Source organism: Bos indicus, chromosome 8 (genome assembly GCF_029378745.1).
Source record: "Bos indicus isolate NIAB-ARS_2022 breed Sahiwal x Tharparkar chromosome 8, NIAB-ARS_B.indTharparkar_mat_pri_1.0, whole genome shotgun sequence".
Taxonomy (NCBI): domain Eukaryota; kingdom Metazoa; phylum Chordata; class Mammalia; order Artiodactyla; family Bovidae; genus Bos; species Bos indicus.
Genome location: NC_091767.1, coordinates 60,357,985 through 60,380,214, shown reverse-complemented (window position 1 = coordinate 60,380,214; position 22,230 = coordinate 60,357,985). Strand labels below are relative to the sequence as shown.

At 45.4% G+C, this 22,230-nt stretch overlaps 1 protein-coding gene across 1 annotated transcript; it reads right to left on the bottom strand.

Annotated features, from left to right (window-relative positions):
- Window positions 1-239: 239 nt before the first annotated feature.
- Window positions 240-20,419, bottom strand: CCIN (calicin). Its single transcript, XM_070794752.1, has one exon. The coding sequence runs from the start codon at window positions 19,119-19,121 to the stop codon at window positions 17,355-17,357; it is 1,767 nt and encodes a 588-aa protein (XP_070650853.1). The 5' UTR covers window positions 19,122-20,419; the 3' UTR covers window positions 240-17,354.
- Between the last annotated feature and the right edge of the window lie 1,811 nt (window positions 20,420-22,230).

Genomic DNA, 22,230 nt, shown 5'->3' with positions numbered 1-22,230 from the left:
TCTATTGCAGTGTAATTAGAAATTAGTACCTTAAAATAACCAACATTATTTCTTACAATTTCAGAGGGTCGGGAATCTAACGGGGATCTCTCATGAGGCGGTTTCACATAGCTGTTGTCAGGAAGCCTCAGTTCCTTGCCACATGGGCGTCTCTAAAGAGTTGCCCATGACACAGATGTTGACACCCTCCAGAGTGAGTAATCCAAGAAAGAAAGAATGACCAAGATAGAGGCATGGTATCTTTTTAATAACTTTATTGAGATAAAATTCACAAACCATATAATTCACCCATTTAAAGTATACAGTTCAGTGGCTTTTAGTAAATTCACAGAATTGTGCATGTATCACCACTATAAATTTTAGAACAGTATTGGTGGTGGAGGTGGTCTAGTTACTAAGTCATGTCTGACTCTTGTGACCACATGGAAAGTAGCCCACCAGGCTCCTCTGCCCATGGGATTTCTCAGGCAAGAATACTGGAGTGGGTTGCCATTTTCTTCTCCAGGAGATCTTCCTGACCTAGGGACTGAACCAGGGTCTCCTGCATTGCAGGCAGATTCTTTACCGACCCAAAAAACTTTGAACTTTTAGTTTCCACTTCTCAGTACTCTTATGTCTTCCAGCTCTAGACAACCACTAATTTTCTGTTTTCTGTCTCTACAAAGTTGCCTATTATGTACACTTTATAAAAATGGAATTATAGAACATGTGATCCTTTGTGACTGACTTCTTTCATTTAGCAAATGTTTTCAAGATTCATTCATGTTGCAGCATGTCCCAGTACTTTATTCTTTTTTATGGCTGAATAATATTCCATTGTATGGATATACCACTTTTACTTACGAGTTGATGAGCACTTTTAAACTATTATGTATGATAGTGCTATGCACACTCATGTACAAGCTTTTGTGTGCATATTTGTTTATTTCCCTTGAGTATGTACACCTAGGAAAGAAATTAATGGGCATGAACTCAGCATTCAAAAAAGTTTAGAACCTGAATTGCATGTTGTTGGGCACTTTTCTCATCTCGAGAGCAGATTAGTAGGTCATCTACATATTGTAATATTTTCCCATTAGGTCCCAGGTCCAGATCTAGTAGATCCCGGCTAAGGGCCTGTCCAAACAGGTGGGGGCTATCTCTGAACCCCTGAGGTAATACTGTCCAAGTCATCTGTTGGTGTTTTTCTCCTGGGGCCTCCCACTCACAGGCAAAAAGGTATTGGGATTCTTTAGCCAGTGGTATGTAAAAAAATGCATCTTTGAGATCCAAGACTGTAAACCATTTGGCACTGGGTGGGATTTCTCCCAAGATTACATAGGGATTGGGTATTGTGGGATGGAGGGGGACTACAGCTTCATTTATAATCCGGAGATCTCGAACCATTCTCCAGGTTCCGTCTTTTTTCTTTACTGAGAGGATTGGGATGTTACATGGCGAACTGGTGGGGACCAATAACCCACAAGCAAGGAATGTATTTATTAAAGTCTGTAGTCCCTCCCGAGCCTCTCTTTTGAGAGGATATTGTTTCCGGTTAGGAAACCAGTGGGATCTCGGAGGATAATGATGACTGGTTCAGCTTGGTGGGCTCGTCCAGGAATCCCCTGATCCCACACCTGGGGTTAATTTTGTCTTCCCATAGTTTTTGGTCCCTCTCTATTGAAGGTGTAATGGGTTCTTCAGTAGTAACCAGGAGCTGTAGAGCTCTAGGGACAGAAAAACTTCCCATCACAAGGGTGGTCCCCAGTTTAGTGAGTATATCTCTTCCCAATAAGGGGGTAGGACACTCAGGGACCACCAGAAACTGGTGGGAAAATATTTGTCCATCCCAGCAACAAAGAAGTGCTCGGGTGAATCTTTAGGTAGTTGCTTTTCCTGTAGCACCCAAAATGGTACAGGTTTGGGAGGAGAAGGCTCCGGAGTAGGAGATCAAGACAGAGTAGGTAGCCCCTGTGTCAACCAAGAAATTCTCAGACCTACCTGCCACATCCAGTTGCACCCTTGGCTCCAGCCCCATGATGGTTATCTGTGACAGGCGGGCTGGCTGGAGCGGGCTGCTTCAGTCCTCTTGAACCATCGTGAGGGTAGGCTTGGCACTTGACCTTGAGGCTCTTGGGTCCCGAGGGCAGAGTGCCGCCCAATGTCCCAGTTGATGGCATTTGTGGCAAGCCGTTCTAGGAGACTTGTCACGGTTTGGACATTCTTTGGCCCAATGCCCCACCTGTCTACAGATCAGGCATCTGTCTCGTGCCTTGTCCCTCAAGGACTCGAGGTTTGCCATAGGGCTTCTCTGGAGGGCAGCCAGCATCTGGGTATGCCTTGTCTCTTTCTTTCTCTCCTTCTCCTTGGCCTTGGCCTCCTCCTGTTCTCTGTTATAAAAGGTATTGCTGGCTGTCTGGACCATCTCATCTAAAGAGGCAGCAGGGTCCTGCTGTTGTAGCTGCTGTAACTTAATTCTGATATCTGATGCACATTGGGACAGGAATTTGTCCTTTAAAATCACCCATCCCTCATAAGAGTCTAAGTCCAGGTTGGTAAACTTTTGGAGTGCCTCTTTTAGCCTCTCCAGAAAGGCAATGGGGTTCTCATTGGGCTCCTGAGTTATTGCTGAGACTGGGTACAGTCCCACAAGTAATAGGCTTCTTTCTGTTTCCATAGGTAGACTTCCTTAGGGGTGAGTCTTTCTGAAGCTTATCCTACCCAGAACTGTTGCAACCTGAGAGCCAGGCGTCCCCGGGTCAGGGTGCAGATCCCCAGGCAGGCTGAGGCGTGACAGCCTCCTAGAGATGGAATCCCCGGGCAGGTCAAGGCGTGACAGCCTCCCGAGGATTGGGTCCCTGGGCAGGTCGAGGCGTGACGACCTCCTGGGACCCCTGGGACTAGAGGCTCCCCGAACAGGTTGAGGCGTGACAACCTTTCGAAGACCAATCCCTAGGCAGGTCAAGGCGTGGTGACCTCCTGGGACCCCCCCGGACTGGAGTTTGGGCGTCCCCAAGATCTCCAGTGTGATCAGTATTGGGTAGGATTAGGGGGTTGGATATTATAGAGTATTTCCCTCCCAAGGCCAGCTATTTTCTGGTTGTCTCTCCAGAAGATTGTAGAGGCAGTCTTGTGGGTCTGGATGGGGCTCAGGAAAAGAGCATGAAACAGGAGGGAAGGGGGGCAGAGCACAACCTTTGAAAGAATGACATAGCACAAGGGTATAATGTAAACCAATTAAAATCAATTGGGTCCAAGATGACCAGTCAAATTCAACTAAACCTTAATCCCCAGTCTATAAGCCAACAGACACACCCAGAGGTGGCAAGACAGCTCCAAGGCACAAGGTCAGAAGAGGGAGAAGTGGGTGGTTCCCCAATGGTTGGGATGTTCCTCTCACTCATTAGCATATAAATTCCATCCCCTCACAAAACCTAGCCAGGCCTAATTCCATGGCCGCAGCCCTTGCCCTCGGCAATGGTTCACACCCTGAAGGGTGGCTTCTCTCTGGATCCTAACAAGTCTACCTCTTATTGCTTTGTCTCTCAGTGAATTTTTGCAATGAGACATCAGAGCCTGAGTTTCATTAGTTTTGGCTGGGCTTGAGTCCCGGGAGAGGGCTGGACAGGAGGAAAAAGCAGTGGGAAAAACATGCCAAGGAATCCCCTTCATAGCCCACTGGAAGATTTGCTAAATATCTGACTGTTGGTAGATATCATTGCTCTGATCTTTGGCACAGAGAAGAGAAAGGACAGACGAACCCCCACCAACTTGTGTAACAGCTACTGGGGCTCAACAGATAGCGCCCTTGGGACATACTGAGGAGTAGCCTCTCCAGAGTCCCTCAATTGTGCCCCTGCCGCCCGCCTGTTTGCGGGAGGTTCAAGGAAACAAGAAATGAGAGATTGTAAAGGTCCCTCCAGCCATAGGAGCGAGGACCTCTTACCTTAACCGGAGGTCTTCCAGAATCTGAGACTGGGCCGCGTGAGCTTTCTGCTGAGTTCGTTCTTCGCTGTCCCGGTTTCCAGCACGATGGGCCTTCCCCTGCGCTGGGTTTCTTCGCCTTCCGCTTCTAGCGCGGGAGCTTCCCTGAGTTGGGCTCCTGCTGTGCTTGGCCTCTTCCACGCAGAGGTTGTTTCAGCCAGGTTATATCCGAGTCACGGCACCATAGATGTCACGCGAGTGTATGTTCCTCGGTTCTTTGTCTCGTCACAACAAAGATTTGGAGCAACGGACATTAAAGCCCTGGGCGCATCACAGCTCTCGGGTCTTGGACAAACCGTGTTACAGCTCTTAGGCAAATCAGTGTTACAGCTCCATTTTATTTAGAAGATAGCAGGAGAATCCAAGAGAAGAGAGTGGAGGAGTGCGTGGGGAGGGAGAAAGAGAGAGAGAGAAAGAGCGTGCACATGCACGCAGGAGAGAGTCCGAAAGAAAGCGCTTTGGCTCCTCCTTTTATGTTTTTTTCCTCCACCTGGGCCTGCCCTATGCAAAATGGGCTTAGCCAGGAGTGCTGTTTGTTCTGTTTGTTCTGCCTGAAGTCTTCACTCTGGTCCTCGGACCTTCCTTGTCTTTTAGCCACCACCATTTTGGACTCCTTTTCCCTATTCTACCTACCTAACAGGTGTCTCCTGAGGAGGTAAGGGTGAGCAGTGGACTGCTTCAGGGGCAGGGGCTCTGGGTGCAGTAGACCTGGGTACAGCATAAACCCTCTTGGAGGAGGTCACCATTAACCCACCAGAGCCGCCAGAACTTACACAGAACTGGGGAAACACTCTTAGAGGGCACAAACAAAACCTTGTGTGCACCAGGACCCAGGAGAAAGGGGCAGTGACCCCCAAGAGACTGACCCAGACTTGCCCATGTGTGTCCAGGAGTCTCTGGTGGAGGTGTGGGTCGGCAGTGGCCTGCTGCAGAGTTGGGGGTGCTGAGTGTAGCGGTGCATGCACGGGACCTTTTGAAAGAGGTCACTATTATCTTCATTACCTCCACTATAGTTTGGCTTCAGGTCAAATAACAGGGAGGGAATGCAGCTCCACCCATCAACAGAAAACTCGATTAAAGATTTACTGAGCATGGCCCTGCCCATCAGAACAAGACCCAGTTTCCCCCTCATTCAGTCTCTCCCATCAGGAAGCTTCCATAAGCCTCTTATCCTTCTCCATCAGAGGGAAGACAGATTGAAAACCACAATCACAGAAAACTGACCAATCTGATCACAACCACAGCCTTGTCTAACTCAATGAAACTATGAGCCATGCCATGTAGGGCCACCCAACACAGATGGGTCATGGTGGAGAGTTCTGACAAAATATGGTCCACTGGAGAGGGAATGGCAAACCATTTCAGTATTCTTGCCTTGAGAACCCCATGAACAGTATGAAAAGGCAAAAAAATAGGACACTGAAAAATGAACTCCCCAGGTCAGTAGGTGCCCAATATGCTACTGGAGATCAGTGGAGAACTAACTCCAGAAAGAATGAAGACACAGAGCCAAAGCAAAAACAACATTCAGTTGTGGATGTGACTGGTGATGGAAGTAAAGTCCAATACTTTAAAAAGCAATATTGCATAGGAATCTGGAATGTTAGGTCCATGAATCAAGGCAAATTGAAAGTGGTCAAACAGGAGATGGCAAGAGTGAACACTGACATATTAGGAATCAGCAAACTAAAACGGACTGGAATGGGTAAATTTAACTCAGATGACCATTTTATCTACTACTGTGGGCAAGAATCCCTTAGAAGAAATGGAGTAGCCCTCATAGTTAACAAAAGAATTCAAAATGCAGTACTTGGATGCAATCTCAAAAACAGCAGAATGATCTATGTTTGTTTCCAAGGCAAACTATTCAATATCACAGTAATCCAAGCCTAAAAAAAGAAAGTGAAGTCGCTCAGTTGTGTCCAACTCTTTGAGACCCCATGGACTATAGCCTACCAAGCTCCTCTGTCCATGGGATTTTCCAGGCAAGGGTACTGGAGTGGGTTGCCATTTCCTTCTCCAGGGGATCTTCCCAATCCAGGGATCGAACCTGGGTCTCTAGCGTTGCAGACAGACGCTTTACCATCTGAGCCACCAGGGAAAGCACCAACCAATAATGCTGAAGAAGCTGAAGTTGAATGATTCTATGAAGACCTACAAGACCTTCTAGAACTAACACATACAAAAAAGATGTCATTTTCATTATAGGGGACTGGAATGCAAAAGTAGGAAGTCAAGAAATACCTGGAGTAACAGGCAAATTTGGCCTTGGAGTACAGAATGAAGCAGGGCAAAGGCTAACAGAGTTTTGCCAAGAGAACGAACTGGTCATAGCAAATTCCCTCTTCCAACAACACAAGAGAAGACCCTGTACATGGACATCACCAGATGGCCAATACCGAAATCAGATTGATTATATTTTTTGCAGCCAAAGATGGAGAAGCTCTATACAGTCAGCAAAAACAAGACCACAAGCTGACTGTGGCTCAGATCATGAACTCCTTATTGCCAAATTCAGACTGAAACTGAAGAAAGTAGGGAAAATCACTAGACCATTCAGGTATGACCTAAATCAAATATTTATGACTATCCAGTGGAAGTGACAAATAGATTCAAGGAATTAGATCTGATAGAGTGCCTCAAGAACTATGGACGGAGGTTCCTGACGTTGTACAGGAGGCAGGGATCAAGACCATCCCCAAGAAAAAGAAATGCAAAAAGGCAAAATGGTTGTCTTGAGGAGGCCTTACAAACAGCTATGAAAAGAAGAGAAGCAAAAAGCAAAGGAGAAAAGGAAAGATATTCCCATTTGAATACAGAGTTCCAAAGAATAACAAGGAGAGATAAGAAAGCCTTCCTCAGTGACCAATGCAAAGAAATAGAGGATAACAATAGAATGGGAAAGACTAGAAATCTCTTCAAGAAAATTAGAGATACCAAGGAAACATTTCATGCAAAGATGGGCTCAATAAAGGACAGAAATGGTATGGACTTAACAGAAGCAGAAGATATTAAGAAGAGGTGGCAAGAATACATAGAACTATACAAAAAAGGTCTTCGTGACCCAGATAATCATGATGGTATGATCACCAACCTAGAGCCAGACATCCTGGAATGTGAAGTCAGGTGGGCCTTAGGAAGCATCACTACAAACAAAGCTAGTGGAGGTGATGGAATTCCAGTTGAGCTATGTCAAATCCTGAAAGATGATGCTGTGAAAGTGTTGCACTCAATATGCCAGCAAATTTGGAAAACTCAGCAGTGGCCACAGGACTGGAAAAGGTCAGTTTTCATTCCAATCTCTAAGAAAGGCAATGCCAAAGAATGCTCAAACTACCACACAATTGCACTCATCTCACACACTAGCAAAGTAATGCTCAAAATTCTCCAAGCCAGGCTTCAACAGTATGTGAACCGTGAACTTCCAGATGTTCAAGCTGGATTTAGAAAAGGCAAATGTACCAGAGATCAAATTGCCAGCGTCCGCTGGATCATTGAAAAAGCAAGAGAGGTCCAGAAAAACATCTACTTCTGCTTTATTGACTATGCCAAAACCTTTGACTGTGTGGATCACCACAAACTGTGGAAAATTCTGAAAGAGATGGGAATACCAGACCACCTGACCTGCCTCTTGAGAAATCTGTATGCAGGTCAGGAAGCAACAGTTAGAACTGGACATGAAACAACAGACTGCTTCCAAATCGGGAAAGGAGTATGTCAAGGCTGTATATTGTCACCCTGCTTATTTAACTTATATGCAGAGTACATCATGAGAAATGCTGGACTGGATGAAGCACAAGCCAGAATCAAGATTGCCAGGAGAAATATCAATAACCTCAGATATGCAGATGACACCACCCTTATGGCAAAAAGTGAAGAAGAACTAAAGAGCTTCTTGATGAAAGTGAAAGAGGAGAGTGAAAAAGTTGGCTTAAAGCTCAACATTCAGAAAACGAAGATCATGGCATCTGGTCCCATCACTTCATGGGAAATAGATGGAGAAACAGTGGAAACAGTGGCTGACTTTATTTGGGGGGGCTTCAAAATCACTGCAGATGGTGACTGCAGCCATGAAATTAAAAGACATTTACTCCTTGGAAGAAATGTTATGACCAACTAGACAGCTTATTAAAAAGCAGAGATATTACTTTGCCAACAAAGGTCTGTATAGTAAAAGCTATGGTTTTTCCAGTAGTCATGTATGGATGTGAGAGTTGGACTATAAAGAAAGCTGAATGCTGAAGAATTGATGCTTTTGAACGGTGGTGTTGGAGAAGACTGTTGAGAGTCCCTTGGACTGCAAGGAGATCCAACCAGTCCATCCTAAAGGAAATCAGTCCTGAATATTCATTGGAAGGACAGATGCTGAAGCTGAAACTCCAATACTTTGGCCACCCGATGCCAAGAACTGATTCATTTGAAAAGACCCTGATACTGGGAAAGATAGAAGGCAGGAGGAAAAGGGGACGACAGAGGATGAGATGTTTGGATGGCATCACTAACTCAATGGACATGAGTTTGAGTAAACTCTGGGAGCTGGGGATGGACAGAGAGGCCTGGAGTGCAGCAGTCCATGGGGTCACAAAGAGTGGGACATGATTGAGCGACTGAACTGAACTGACGTCCCAGATTGGTCACTAGGTGGCCCAAACATGGGACAGATTCAAATACCGGTACAAAACCTTTGAAGATTGGGATGAAATTCTAACCACAGTCCAAAGGAGGTCAGTTAGAACTTATATCCTGAAACTAGTTTGGTCAATTAAATACTAGTACAAAAATATCCACATTCTTTATTCTTTAAATAAGACCCAAAGTCTCATGTCATAGTATTCAAAATATTTAAGATACAATCTAGAATTACCTAGCATATGAATAACCAGGAAAATCTCAACTCAGACACACACACACACACACACTCACACAAGACAATCCACACATATCAATACCAAGATGATTTAGATATTGGAGTTATCTAACAAAGACTTACATCAGCTATTATAAAAGTGCTCTTACAAATAATTGTAAACATCCTTGGAACAACTGAAAAATTAGAAAACTTCAGTAAAGAAATTATAAAATATAAATAACAAAATGGAAATGTTTGAACTGGAAACTTTTAAAAACAAAAATTTACAAACTCAGATAGATACCAAAGCAAAATGGAGATGACAGAGGTAAGAGTTACTGAATATGAAGACTGATCAGAAGACATTAGTCTGAACAGTGAGGAAAAAAAGCTGAAAAGAGCCCCAGGAACCTGTGGAACAACAACAACAAAAAGTGTAACATTTGTTGCATCAGACTTCCATAAAGAAAATAGAAAGTGTACAAAGCTGGAAAAAATATCTGAAATAATAAGAGCTGAAAACTTGCCAAATTTGGCAAAGATATAAATCTACAGATTCAAAAACCCAATGAAGATCATGGCATCCGGTCCCATCACTTCAGGACAAATACATGGGGAAACAATGGAAATAGTGACAGACTTTATTTTCTTGGGCTCCAAAATAGCTGCAGATGGTTACTGCAGCCATGAAATTAAAAGACGCTTGCTCCTTGGAAGAAAAGCTATGACAAACCTAGACAGCATATTAAAAAGCAGAGACATTACTTTGTTGACAAAGGTCCATACAGTCAAAGCTATGGTTTTTCCAGTCATGCGTGGATTTGAGAGTTGGACTACAAACAAGGCTGAGTGCCGAAGAATTGATGCTTTTGAACTGTGGTGTTGGAGAAGACTGTTGAGAGTCCGTTGGACTGCAAGGAGATCCAACCAGTCCATCCTAAAGGAAATCAGTCCTGAATATTCCTTGGAAGGACTGATGCTGAAGCTGAAACTCCAATACTTTGGCCACCTGATGTGAAGAACTGACTCATTTGAAAAGACCCTGATGCTGGGCAAGATTGAAGGCAGGAGGAGAAGGGGATAATACAGGATGAGATGGTTGGATGGCATGAGTGACTCAATGGACATGAGTTTGAGCAAGCTCCGGGAGTTGGTGATGGACAGGGAATCCTGGCGTGCTGTAGTCCATGGGGTCACAAAGAGTTGGACATGAGTGAGCCACTGAACTGAACTGAAATGGATCATGCTTTTTGCATGTCATATCTAAAAAATCTTTGCTTAACCCCCAGTTACAAAGATTTGGTCCATGTTTTTTTCTAAAAGTTTTGTAGTTTTATATTTTACATTTAGAGCTATGATTCATATTGAGTGGAGAGAAGATATTTACCACATGTACAACTGAAACAGCTCACATCTGGAATATAGAAAGATCCCCTATAATCTGCTAAGTACAAAATCAATATACAGAAATCAATGTATTTCTATAGACTAAAAAGAAGAAATGAATTTTTCAAAGAATGCTATATATTTTAAAAGAACATATCTAATATATATGACTATATATTTTTTAAATAAAATATATTAATTTTAAAATGTCCAGTACCTAGGAATAAATCTAACAAACATTATGTGAGACCTCTACAAAGTATAAAACATTAAGAAGAATTACAGAAGACTCCCTAAAATGGAAATATACCATGTCAATGAATTTTAAAAACTGATACTGTAAATATATGAAATTTCCCTAAATTGATCTATAAATTCAGCACAATCACAATCAAAACCTCAACAGTTTTGTGGATCTTGACAAACAAATTCTAAACCACATCGGATATGACAAAGCTATAGAACTGGAGGCTGTACTATTAGTGTAAGGTCAGACGAATAGACCAATGGAATAAGAGAGCTCATAAGCACGTCCCCATGTATGGACATGTGATTTACAACAAGGGTGGCACTGCAGAGAAGTGGGAAAATTGGTTCTGGGACAATTATGTATCCATATGGGATATTTGTGACCTCAGGGTAAAGAATGGTTTCCTCAAGTATCAAGAGCAGTAACCAAAAATGAAAAGACAAATCAGACTAATTAGAATTAAAATATACCATTATGAGTGGAAGGGCAAGCCACAGAATGGGAGAAGATATTTACCACATTTGAAACTGGTAGACGACTCGTATCTAGTCTATATTAAGAATTCCAGGGACTTCCCTGGTGGTCCAGTGGTTAAGACTTCACTTTCCAACGCAGAGGTGTGGGTTCGATGGTTCCCTGGTTGGGGAGCTAAGATCCCACATGCCTCCCAGCCAGAAAACCAGAAAATAAACAACAGAAGCAATATTGTAACAAATTCAATAAACTTTAAAAATGGTCCAAATCAAACTTTAAAACAGAAAACTTTTTTAAATGGTCTAACTCAAAAAAATTGAAAAAAGAAAAAAAAAAAGAATTCCAACAAGTCAAAAAGAGAAAATAACCAAATAGAAAAAAAGATTTCACAAAAGAGGGAATACAAATGTCCAATAAACATTAAAAGGTGTTTAACCTTTAATTATCAATCAAGAGAATGGAAATTAAAACTGCATTGAGATAATACTTCATATCTGATTGGCAATAATAAAAGTCTGACAATACTAAGTATTGATTGGGAAGCATGTAGAAACAACATGAGTTTTCAAGTACTGCTCATGGCAATGTAAAACTGGCACAACCACTTTGCGAAATAATTTGGCATTATCTAGAAATGAAGACAGCAATTCCACTTATGTTCTAGATAAAGTTGAGTACACATGTATCAAGATACATTCACAAGAATAGCATTGTCTGTAATTGTCCAAACTGGAAACCACCCAGATATCCATGAACAGGAGACTGGATAAATAAAAGGATATACTCATATGACAGAATACTATACAGAAGATGAATGGGAAGAACTATACCTAGATACAACAACATGGATCAATTGTGAAAACAATTTGAGTGAAAGAAGCCAGACACAAAATAATTCATACAGCACAAGTCTCTTATGTAAAGTTCAAGGTAGGCTGAACTAATCTATGTATTAGAAATGCCTACTTAGACAGTAAAGCTATGTGCTGTGCTTAGTCGCTCAGTCGTGTCTGACTTTTTGCAACCCCATAAACTGAGGGATTTAGCGACTTCCCTTTCACTTTTCACTTTCATGCATTGGAGAAGGAAATGGCAACCCACTCTAGTGTTCTTGCCCTGGAGAATCCCAGGGATGGGGGAGCCTAGTGGGCTGCCATCTATGGGGTTGCCCAGAGTTGGACACGACTGAAGTGACTTAGCAGCATGAACTGTAGCTGGCCAGGCACCTCTGTCCGCGAGGATTCTCCAGGCAGGAATACTGAGCAGGAAACAGGGAATTCCCTAGTGGTCGAGTGGTTAGGAGCCTGTGCTTTCACTGCTGAGGGTTTGAGTTAGATCCCTGGTCAGGAAACGATGATGAAAAAAAAGCAAGGAAGGCATTATCATAAAGCTCAGAGAGCAGAGAAGAGGTGTAATCAGGAAGGGGCCACATTGGAGACTTTTGAGATATTGGCAATATTCTGTTGCTTGAACTCAGTAATAGTTACATGGATATTTACAATAGTTATAATTCATTAAGCTATACAATTACGTATTGTTGCTTTTCTGTGTGGGTTATATATTCCTAATTAAAAAGGTTTTAAATGTTTCATACAACTCTGAATAAAGCATTCTAATAATAAGCGTTCTAACGTGATATATTTACTTTTGTTCAAAGATGTAACATTGTTCTTTTGAATGTAAGTGTAGAATTTTTTATGTCATCTTTTAAATTGTACCAAATAGACTCAGGAGAATGGGAGCATTTTTCTCATTACTGAGAATGGTGAAAATGCAGAGAGGATGTGCTTGGTAGTGGATATTTTCTCACACACTTTAAAAAATCTTTAATATTCTAAGATAGATGGCTTGGTAGGAAGGAATAGATACTTGTTACGATTCTGTGGCCTGAATGAAATAATGGCACAAAGACTGTCATGTTTCTGAGTCCCACTACCTTTGTACCTTGAGAACTCTTCCTCAAGAATAATACTTTCTCTGATAACAACTGTCATCAAAAATAAGCCCCTGAAAAGATATCCAGCATCTCTAGGCATCAGGGCAATGCAAACCAAAACCACAATGAGATGCCGCTTTCTCTCACTAGGATGACTGTTTGTGGAAAGACAGATAATAAGAAGTGCTGGTGAGGGGGCGGAAAAGTTGGATCCCTCATATATTGCTGGTGGGAATGCCACCAGCTGCTTTGGGAAACAGTCTGGCAGTTCCTCAAGTGATTAAACACAGAGTTAAAATTTGATCTAACAATTCTATTCCTAGGTGTAGAGAAATGAAAACCTGTGTGAACACAAAACCTTGTACACAAATGTTCATTGAGTACTATTCATAATAGCCAAGAAGTGGAAGCAAACCAAATATCTATTAACTGATAAACAGATACATAAAATGTGGTATAACCTCACAATGGTATAGTATCCAGCCGTAAAAAGGAATGAATTACATGCTACAACATGGGTGAAACTTGAAAACATTATGCTAAGTGAAAGCCAGAAAAGAAGGTCACATTTTATATGAAATGTCTAGAATAGACTAATCCATAGAGTCAGAAACTAAATTATTGGCTGCCTGGGGCTAGGGAATTGAGGGGGCTAGAGAGTTAGAGCTATGGGGTACAAGAGTTCTTTTTGGAGTGATGAAAATGTCCTAAAATTGATTGTTGCAATAATTGGAGAACTCTGTGAATATATAAAAGCCATTGAATTCTATACTTTAAACGGGTGAATTACTAGTCAGTAATGATTTTTAAAAATATGTCCTCATAGCACTGTGCTACTTAACATTTTTAAAGACCTATCTTGGACCAAAATATCCCAGTTTAAAACACCGGGCTTCACATGTCAACACAGACACTAGATAAGTTAGAAAAGTATTAATACCACAAACTCTTCTTTGGATATTGGTGTCTTGATGAAAGGAATCTTCGCTGACACTTCATTGACACTAGCTTATATCCCCATATGGCATCCGGGGCGGTGCACCCTGGGAAGATTTGGAGTGGTTAAATGTTGCTCTCTCTGTCTGTGTAAAATGTTTGACAGATCGTTTTGAAAATGAAGATGGGGAAAGAGAACTAGAATGAAATCTCCACCACAGATGTATTCTCAGGCCAATTTTAGGGAAAAAGTTGAGGATCTGAAAACTAATTCCCTTCAAACTATGCTTGTCTGAATTTCCCTTGGAAAGACTTCATGTATTCCAGTTTGAAGACATGGATTATAGTATAAAAGTCACGTCTTTCAAGACCATAATCTCTGCTATGAATTGCTGAAGCTCTTCTAGCAACAGAAGCCAAGAGTTGAGCTCTGATTCCTACATTCAGCTGTGCCAACCTCCTCAGGGCAATAAACCTTGAAGCTTCAGCTTCATGGTCTAACTTTGAAGGAGCAAGGAAGGACCACATTGGTTAATATATCAAATTATACTCTCTCTATTCTAAAAGGACAGAGAAGGCAATGGCACCCCACTCCACTACTCTTGCCTGGAAAATTCCGTGGACGGAGGAGCCTGGTGGGCTGCAGTCTATGGGATCTCGAAGAGTCGGACACGACTGAGCAACTTCACTTTCACTTTCCACTTTCATGCATTGGAGAAGGAAATGGCAACCCACTCCAGTGTTCTTGCCTGGAGAATCCCAGGGACGGGGAAGCCTGGTGGGCTATAGTCCATGGGGTTGCACAGAGTCGGACATGACTGAAGCGACTTAGCGGCAGCAGCATTCTAAAAGGAAAGGAAGGAAGGAAATCCCACTGCAAGGAAAAGAAAGAATCCTGAGAAAAAGACAACAGTGTCATCAGGAGACAGTTTGGTGGTGTGCTGGGAACAGAAGCCAGACTGAGTGGGTTAGAGTTTGGTCTGGAACCAGAGAGCAGAGGCAGCATTCAGGAGGCTCAGCTGAGGAAAGCGACAGGCAGATAGCAAGAGCTGGACCTCAAAACTGAGGAGGGTTTGTCTTCAGCTTAGAAGAACCTTGAGAATATTTCTGGAATGAAGAGAAGACATCAGGAAGGGAATGTGGAGAGGGAGGGAACTGGGGAGCCTAGCAAGTTGTAAGGAAACAGAACGACAAGACAGGAGATTGCTTTGAATCATGGAAGGACACCTCTTCCTCAGAGGTGCATAAAAGCAGTGGAAGCTCTGGAGAGGTTTTTTTTGGGGACAACAGATTACTTATGGTGCCAGATCATCTGACTTCTATTTCTCTAGAGTTCTGGCAGCAAAATGAGAAGTAAGTGGCTGAGAAGAAACAGAAAGGAGGGCAGGGCCCCAGGACACCAGAGAAGGTTGGAGAATCAGCAGAAGGGAATGGCCATCTGGTGTCATAAGAGGTGACTGGGTTAGTGAAGCCTGGTGGGGTGGGGGCGGGGCAGCTGGGCTTAGCTGTGTGGGTCTGTGGGACCCTCTTCTTCCAGCTGGGAGATGCAATAAGATGAGCAGAGGTGGGGGCTGCCCAGGATTGGAGAAGAGAGAAATGTGGGGTAAGTTCCCAGGGGAGAGAGAGTCAGCTGTGAAGTCCAAGGTCCTGGACTGGAGGGAGCGAAGTAAGACCTGGACAGAGGGGTAGGCTTTGAAGAGAGAGGCCACCCTTCAGGGAAGTCAGGAAGCTGCAGCTGAGTGGGTGAAGCAGGATTGAGTGGGAAAATGAAGGGGATGGAGCAGATGTGAACCATGAGGATATGTAAAGTATCCCACATGTATAATACAGCAGCCATTAGCTTCGTGGGCCTTGAGGTATGTAGTCAGTCCAAAATGAGCCATGCTGTAAGTGTAATACACACTGGGTTCTGAAGACTCAATATGCAAAAAAAAATGTTAAATACCTCATTAATAAATGTTTCCATTGACTATTGGTTTAAATGTTAATTTTTAGGTATATTGCATTAAATGAAATATATTATTAATTTCATTCATTTCTTTTTACCTTGTTAATGTGGCTGCTAGAAAAAATGAAATTCCCTATGTGGCCTGTGTACTACTCTTGTTGCATGGCACTGGTGGACACTCTCCCAGGGACGGGGACTGTCTGTGTCATCGCCCGAGCACCCAGCACAGAGACCTGCAGAGAGGCCCCAGTGAGTGTGCGTGTGTCTGTGTGTGTGAACTGATGAGCAGATGAGTAAGTGAATTCATGAAGGGACAAGTGAATGGATGAATGAGGATTATATGTGGTGTTCAAGGACTTGGTCAGTTTCTTCTAAATTGTTGAGGCTTCTATGGAAACACAAATGAAAGGGAAACAGAAGTAGTTAGAATTGAGGAGAGCTCACTAGGCTTTGAGGCAGGGAGTCCCAAAGAACATTTTATGGAACCTAACTTAATATCAGCGTCCAAGAACCTAGACCCTTGCCTCATCCCTCTTTTCCTTTTTTTCTTTTATAAAAGTGCTCCTGCAGCACTTTAACATATGCCAGGGACTGTCCTCGGCACTTTGCACATCACATCACCCAGTGAGGCAGGTGCTCTTGTTGTCCCCCCTTTACAGATGAGGGAACTAAGGCACAGAGGTGTTAATAACTTTCTCAGGATTACCCAGTAAGTGGTGGGACTGGCATTTGAACCAGGCCATCTGTCCCCAGTAGTCAGGCCCCTAACTACTAAACCATCCTGACTGTCATCCCATCATCTCCCTTATGTCTCCAATAGAGATGTGGGTTTCTTTTTTCTCCCTTTACTTGCCTCTCTTCCACCCCCAGTTCCTCAGACCTTGTATTCCTGGAGAAAGTTCCCAATGAACCTTGCTTACTGGAAACATGTAAGTAACCCTACAACTTGCTCACAAATGAGACACACCATAGCTGCATGGTCCATCCCAATAGCCAAGCAACCCTGCCTTCTCTCCTGTCCCAACCCCACACCCTCTGCCCACATCCTCGAGCCTGGCTCACACCACCTTCTCCCTCCCTAACCCAGGAGGCTCCTCTCCCAGACCTGGGATTGGCCCTCCCCTGCCTTCCTGGGCAGACTCAGAAATGAGTGTTGGAGGAGCCTGAGGCTTCACAACTCTAAGCAGGTGCTTTACCTGTCAGTCTAGCATGTGTCTTCAAGGTGACCTCAAGGGTATAGGATAGGGGGCCTTTCAGACATCACCTTGGCCGGGGCCTGGGAGATGCCTTGATTTCACCCACCCAGGATCCCCTTCCAGCCTCTCCTTGGATCCCTTCAATGATGGAGTAGCCCTGAATCTTCACCGACTGGGAGCCAGTGCCTGAGATATGCCTCAATCCCACCCACCAGAGACTTTTTCAGCCTCAGCTTGGATCCCTTCAGTAACAGGGCAGCCCTGAATCTCCCCACACTGGGAGTAGCCAGAGCCCAGCATCTCCACCTTCAGGGCCAAACAGAGACTAAAAAGGAACCGACACCTTCCTCTCTATTTCTCTCTCATTAAATTGTGAATAATAATGCATTTACTTATTCTCCCACTTAAAAAGTTGTTTAAATCCTTTGAAGAATCTTGCAAGGTAGCTTGGCTAGACAGCAGGCAGGACAGTCCAATGCTTCCGGTGGGGGGGCCAGGGTCTTCCACTCGCCTGCCTTTTGGTCCAGAAGGTAGGCATTTGGATTGATGGTATAGTCCTTTGTCTGGACATCGGTGGTTGTGGTGACACCTCCGCACACAAATACTTTGTTGTCTCCAACAGAGCATATAGCATGGGACACATCCAAGGGGCAGTTGTTGGGCAAAAGAGGCACTGAGGTGGTTGTCTTGTTGGCCTTTACCTTCTGCAGGTTGATCTCTACACTCTGCCGGTGGCTGTACACGCAGAGGATGTTGTCCTGATGAAAAGAGAGCAGGGGCCGGTGGTTGAACTCAATAGGAAAGGTGATACACTGGACCACCTCCCCAGTGTTGGTATCGAAGCAGTCCACCACCCCAACCCGGGAGATGTAACCCTTCACCAAGCACCGCCCAGTGACAATATACAGGTTCCGGTCACCCCTGGTGATCACGGCTGTGCCATCCATAGGAATGCTCATCTTCCCTGCCAGGCACCAGGTCTCCTTGCGCTCATCATAGCGATAGATGTTAGAGACATAGCGCCTTGGGGCAATGCTGCCTCCCACTGAGTACACTGTCCCCCCGCAGGTCACCATGGTGTGGAAGACAAGCCCAATTGGCAGGTCGGGCAACTTGGTCCAGGAGTTGTCATCCATGTCATACCGCCAAGCCGTCTTCAGCCCTGAAATCTGCTCAGTGGTTCCACCAGAGATGTAGATGTAGCGACCAGCAGAGGTGGCACTCAGTGCTGCTGCCCTGTAGGGCATCTCTGAGAGCTTCAACCACAGGTTCTCCTGGATGATATAAGCAAACACTCCATCGTTGAACTTTCCGTGGGCCTTCTGGCCACCTAGGATGACCACTGAATCAAGCAGGGCCCCTTTCCGCTGGTAGCTCAGCAGGCTGGTTGGCCTCTCCTGCTTGCGGTCCACAAGGACGCTCTCAATCAGGGTTGAGTGGGCTGAGCTGTTCTCCATGCCCATCAGCTTGTTGCTGGCATACATTAGCGTCTTGTTGGAGACAGCATTGAGGTTGATGTAATTGAAGAACTTCTTGAAATACTTCTCCCGCTCATCCTTCCGGAAGCATACCCAATTGATGAGTGCGTTGAGAGCCTGGTCTTCATTGAGTACATGCAAGTTTTCATCTCGGAGCAGGCGGCCGAAGATGACAGGTGGACAGCGCATGAAGTGCACGCAGCCCTCAGGACTGGCCCAGTAGTGGAAGTTGTCACGGATGCCAGAGTAGGCCAAGTCTGACACCTCTTTGAGCTCAAACAACTCAGCCAAGAAGAGGTAGCGCAAGCAGTTGGCACGGCGGATGGACTTGATCAGGAAGTCATTGCAGTGAATTCGAAGGCGGGGTGTGTTGAAATACTGGGCCCCACGAAGGAGCTCTTCCACATTCTGTTCTGAGATCACCACCTTGCCACTGTAGAAGTAGTCTAGAAGCTGGTCCACTGTGGTCGGACTCAGGTAGTTGGGGTCAATGGTGATAAAGAGCTCATCGGTGGTCTTCATGTCATGGTTGGAGATGAGGTTCTTCACCAGCGGAGAGACTGCAGCCAGCACATTGCGATGTGCAAAGAAGACATGGTGGTCCACAGTCAGGGCTATGTCCCAGTACTCTTTGCGTTTTCTCTGTTTGTTCAGGTTCTGCAGTACGAAGCTGTTGTAGTTTTTCTCGGTGAATTCCAATTTCATGGTGCTTCTTGCTGGGTGAGACAGAAGATCAGCAGCAGGTACTGGAGAACAGACTTTCTCAGGCCTTTGGGATTCAGATTGATGGTTGTTTGCAGAGCAGTTGATCAGGGAGGAGTGGGAATAAGAGAGAGGATGATGTCATAGAATGGATGAGGTCATCACAATGCAGGCCCCCTCCCTGAGGCCTTTCTCAGAGGCACAGGGCTTTTCTCCCCTCTGATGGCTCTGATCTGCCAAGGCCAGATACCCTGCCAGGACCTAGTCCAGGGCCCAGAACTCAGGAGGAAACTCAGAGATGGGTCACAACTCCCACCTGGGACCTTCAACCTCACTTCAGGGCCGCTTCTGGAATGTCAGGGCCAGTCTGGGCAGGGCTAGTATGGGGAGGGCTATTAGGAAGGCTGGGGTAAGGATTTTTACATCATCTAGAGGAATGTACATTGCACAGGAGGGAAACCGAGGCCCATAGAAGAGCATGAACTTGCCCAAGATCACGTAGCTAGTTGGAAGCAGAGCAGGGCCTGAAACCCAGTCCTTCTGGAACCCACCCTCCCGGGATGCTCCTAACTACTCAGCTTTCCTCTGTCTCTGATTCTCAAGCCCCAAAGCACCTTTCACTGCCAAGGCTCCTGGATATTAGAGAAGAAAAAGCTCTGTCCTTTGGTTTCTGACCTTTACGGCTACAGACATCATTCTTCACATTGGGCTGGCCCAAAAGGTCGTTCGGATTCCGAATGAACTCTTTGACCCACCCAATTAAACGGAGAGGTGGCGGCCCCTCAGGGAGCAAGGACGCAGGAGTTACTCTCGGACCGGGGGATGGGAGGGCCCTCGAAGCCCTGATTATTTCAGTTTCACGGAAAACCGGGCCATTCTGTCCACACTGCCAAGTCTCTAGCTTGTAAAATGTTGGGGGCTGGGATAGGTCAGCTCTCCCCATCAGCTGGGGACTTGGACAAGTTTCTCATTCTCTCTAAACCTCAGTTTTCTCGAGAAACGCTGTGAGATGGGAATAATAGCTGCATCCGCTTAAAAGATGATTAAGAGTTTACAAGAGAAAAGGACCGGAAAATGTTAAGCCCAGTGTTTGGTTCGCAACAATCGTTCAACAGCTAGCTGCCATTTCACTAGTTCGCCAAGTTTCGGTGTTCCTGGCTGGCTGCTCCTTTCGTAAACACTTGTGGTTCTCTGTGATCGTTGGCAAGTCTGGAAATCCCCATCGCCTCGGGGTGGGCTCCGTGCGCCGCCTCAGCCACGCGGTGGCGCTAGAGTCATCTCCAGCCTGGGAACGGTGAGCTCCTTACTGACCCCGGCGCCGCCCCCTCTTCCCCGACCGGATCGCGGCAAAACACCCTGTGCCCATTTTTCAGACAGAGGTAAAGCCCTAGATAGCGGGCGCACGGCCGAGCGGCTAGAAAGGAGACATCCAGAACTCTAGGCGTCCCCCTTGGTGCCCCGCCGCGTGCCACGTCCACGGCCCACCCCGCCTCCTAGCCGGCGTGGGGCTCCCCGAGTTCCCGTGGCCCTGCTGTGCTCAGGAGGGGATAAGGACCAGCCGGAGCCTCCCACGGAGGAGGGCCGACTCCTGCGAGTCCCAGCCGGAGCAGCCTTCGGGGGCTCCCAGCACCCGGCTCAACAACGTAGACCCTGGCGGCAACGGCAAGGTCGAACAGAGAAGACTTGGGCTCGGACCGCACCCTTGATCCCTGAGCCCCACTCCTGACCGTCAGGCCGTCTTTAGCGTCCTTACTAGGAAAACTGTCGCTGCAACCTTGGAAATGTGAGCCTGCCAGCTCTTTCCCTCCCGGTGTTGTCAAGTTCTCATTATTAACTGCCGGTCTCTCCCTCCTCCCTTCATTCCAGATCTGGCTTTTTCTTAATTCGAAAATTATTTTAGAGTACTTACCTTTTAATGCTATATTTATTCACCTTGACATCTCCAGGGTGAGAAGCGCTCAGTCTCTTGAGATACGTGTCTGCACAAGGCTACAACCTTCTGTTTTCCCCAAGGGAAGAAAGTTTGGCTTTCTGCCCTTCCAGGACTAGCTCTGTGGCTTAGGTGAGTTCCACCTGGTCCCGTCTCTCCTTGTGAAGATAATTAAGCTCTAATTGCTTCTCCCGCTCTGATCTCTGGAGAGGAGAGGCCGCTGTGATTCAGATGGAGAAGGATGAAGCCTCTTGGTGCTGAGGCCAGACACTTATCATTTCCATTGGCTTCTAGGCCTGCCCACCCAGGGGTAGGGGATGAGTGGGTCATTCATCACTCCTTTGCCCCCACCCCCACGTTGATGGAGGAGGTGGCCATGCCCCTCTGTTTTTGTTTCAGGTCCCAGAAACCATGGCCAGAAGATCTCTCATCAGATGCTTCCTTCTGGTTTAAGAAAGTTAGGTTTACAGGGTGTCCTAGAGAACTTAGAGGACCCAGTAGACTTATTTCCATGTGCCAGACCTTGTACAGCTAGACAGATTGTGGCCCAGAGAGGGGAAGGGGCTCACTCAACTCAGTTCACAGAGCTAGGACTGGAAGCCAGGGTGCCTGACTCCTTCCTCTACCCTCTGGCTGCAAAGGAGAGATGGCAATCTGGCTTGTCTTCTGCTTACATGGAATTTATGGTGGTGGTGATTTAGTTCCTAAGTCGTGTCCAACTCTTGCGACCCCATGGACTGTAGCCTACCAGCTCCTCTGTCTATGGGATTTCCCAGGCAAGAATTCTGGAGTGGGTTGCCATTTCCTTCTTCAGAGGATCTGTGTGACCCAGGGATTGAACCCATATCTCCTGCATATTTCAGGCAGTCTCCTGCATTGCAGGCAGATTCTTTACTGACTGAGCCATCAGAGAAGCCCTTGAACTTGTAGGAGTTGTCATCTTTACAAAATCCATTGTAAGAAATTAGATTTGTGCCCACTCACTCAGCCAGCTTTGTTCTCTGGCTTATCTTCAGCTTAGAAAGCTCCCCTGGTCAGTTTGTTCCTTATTCCAGCCAACTGAAGAAACAGACTCCAACCTAAAGGGGCTGGCTGCCTGCCACGGTCCATCAGTTGGTTAGGTATATGTGTATTGAGTAGAGTATGTCCCTAGGAGCTACGGGATGTTCAATGACTGGTCGT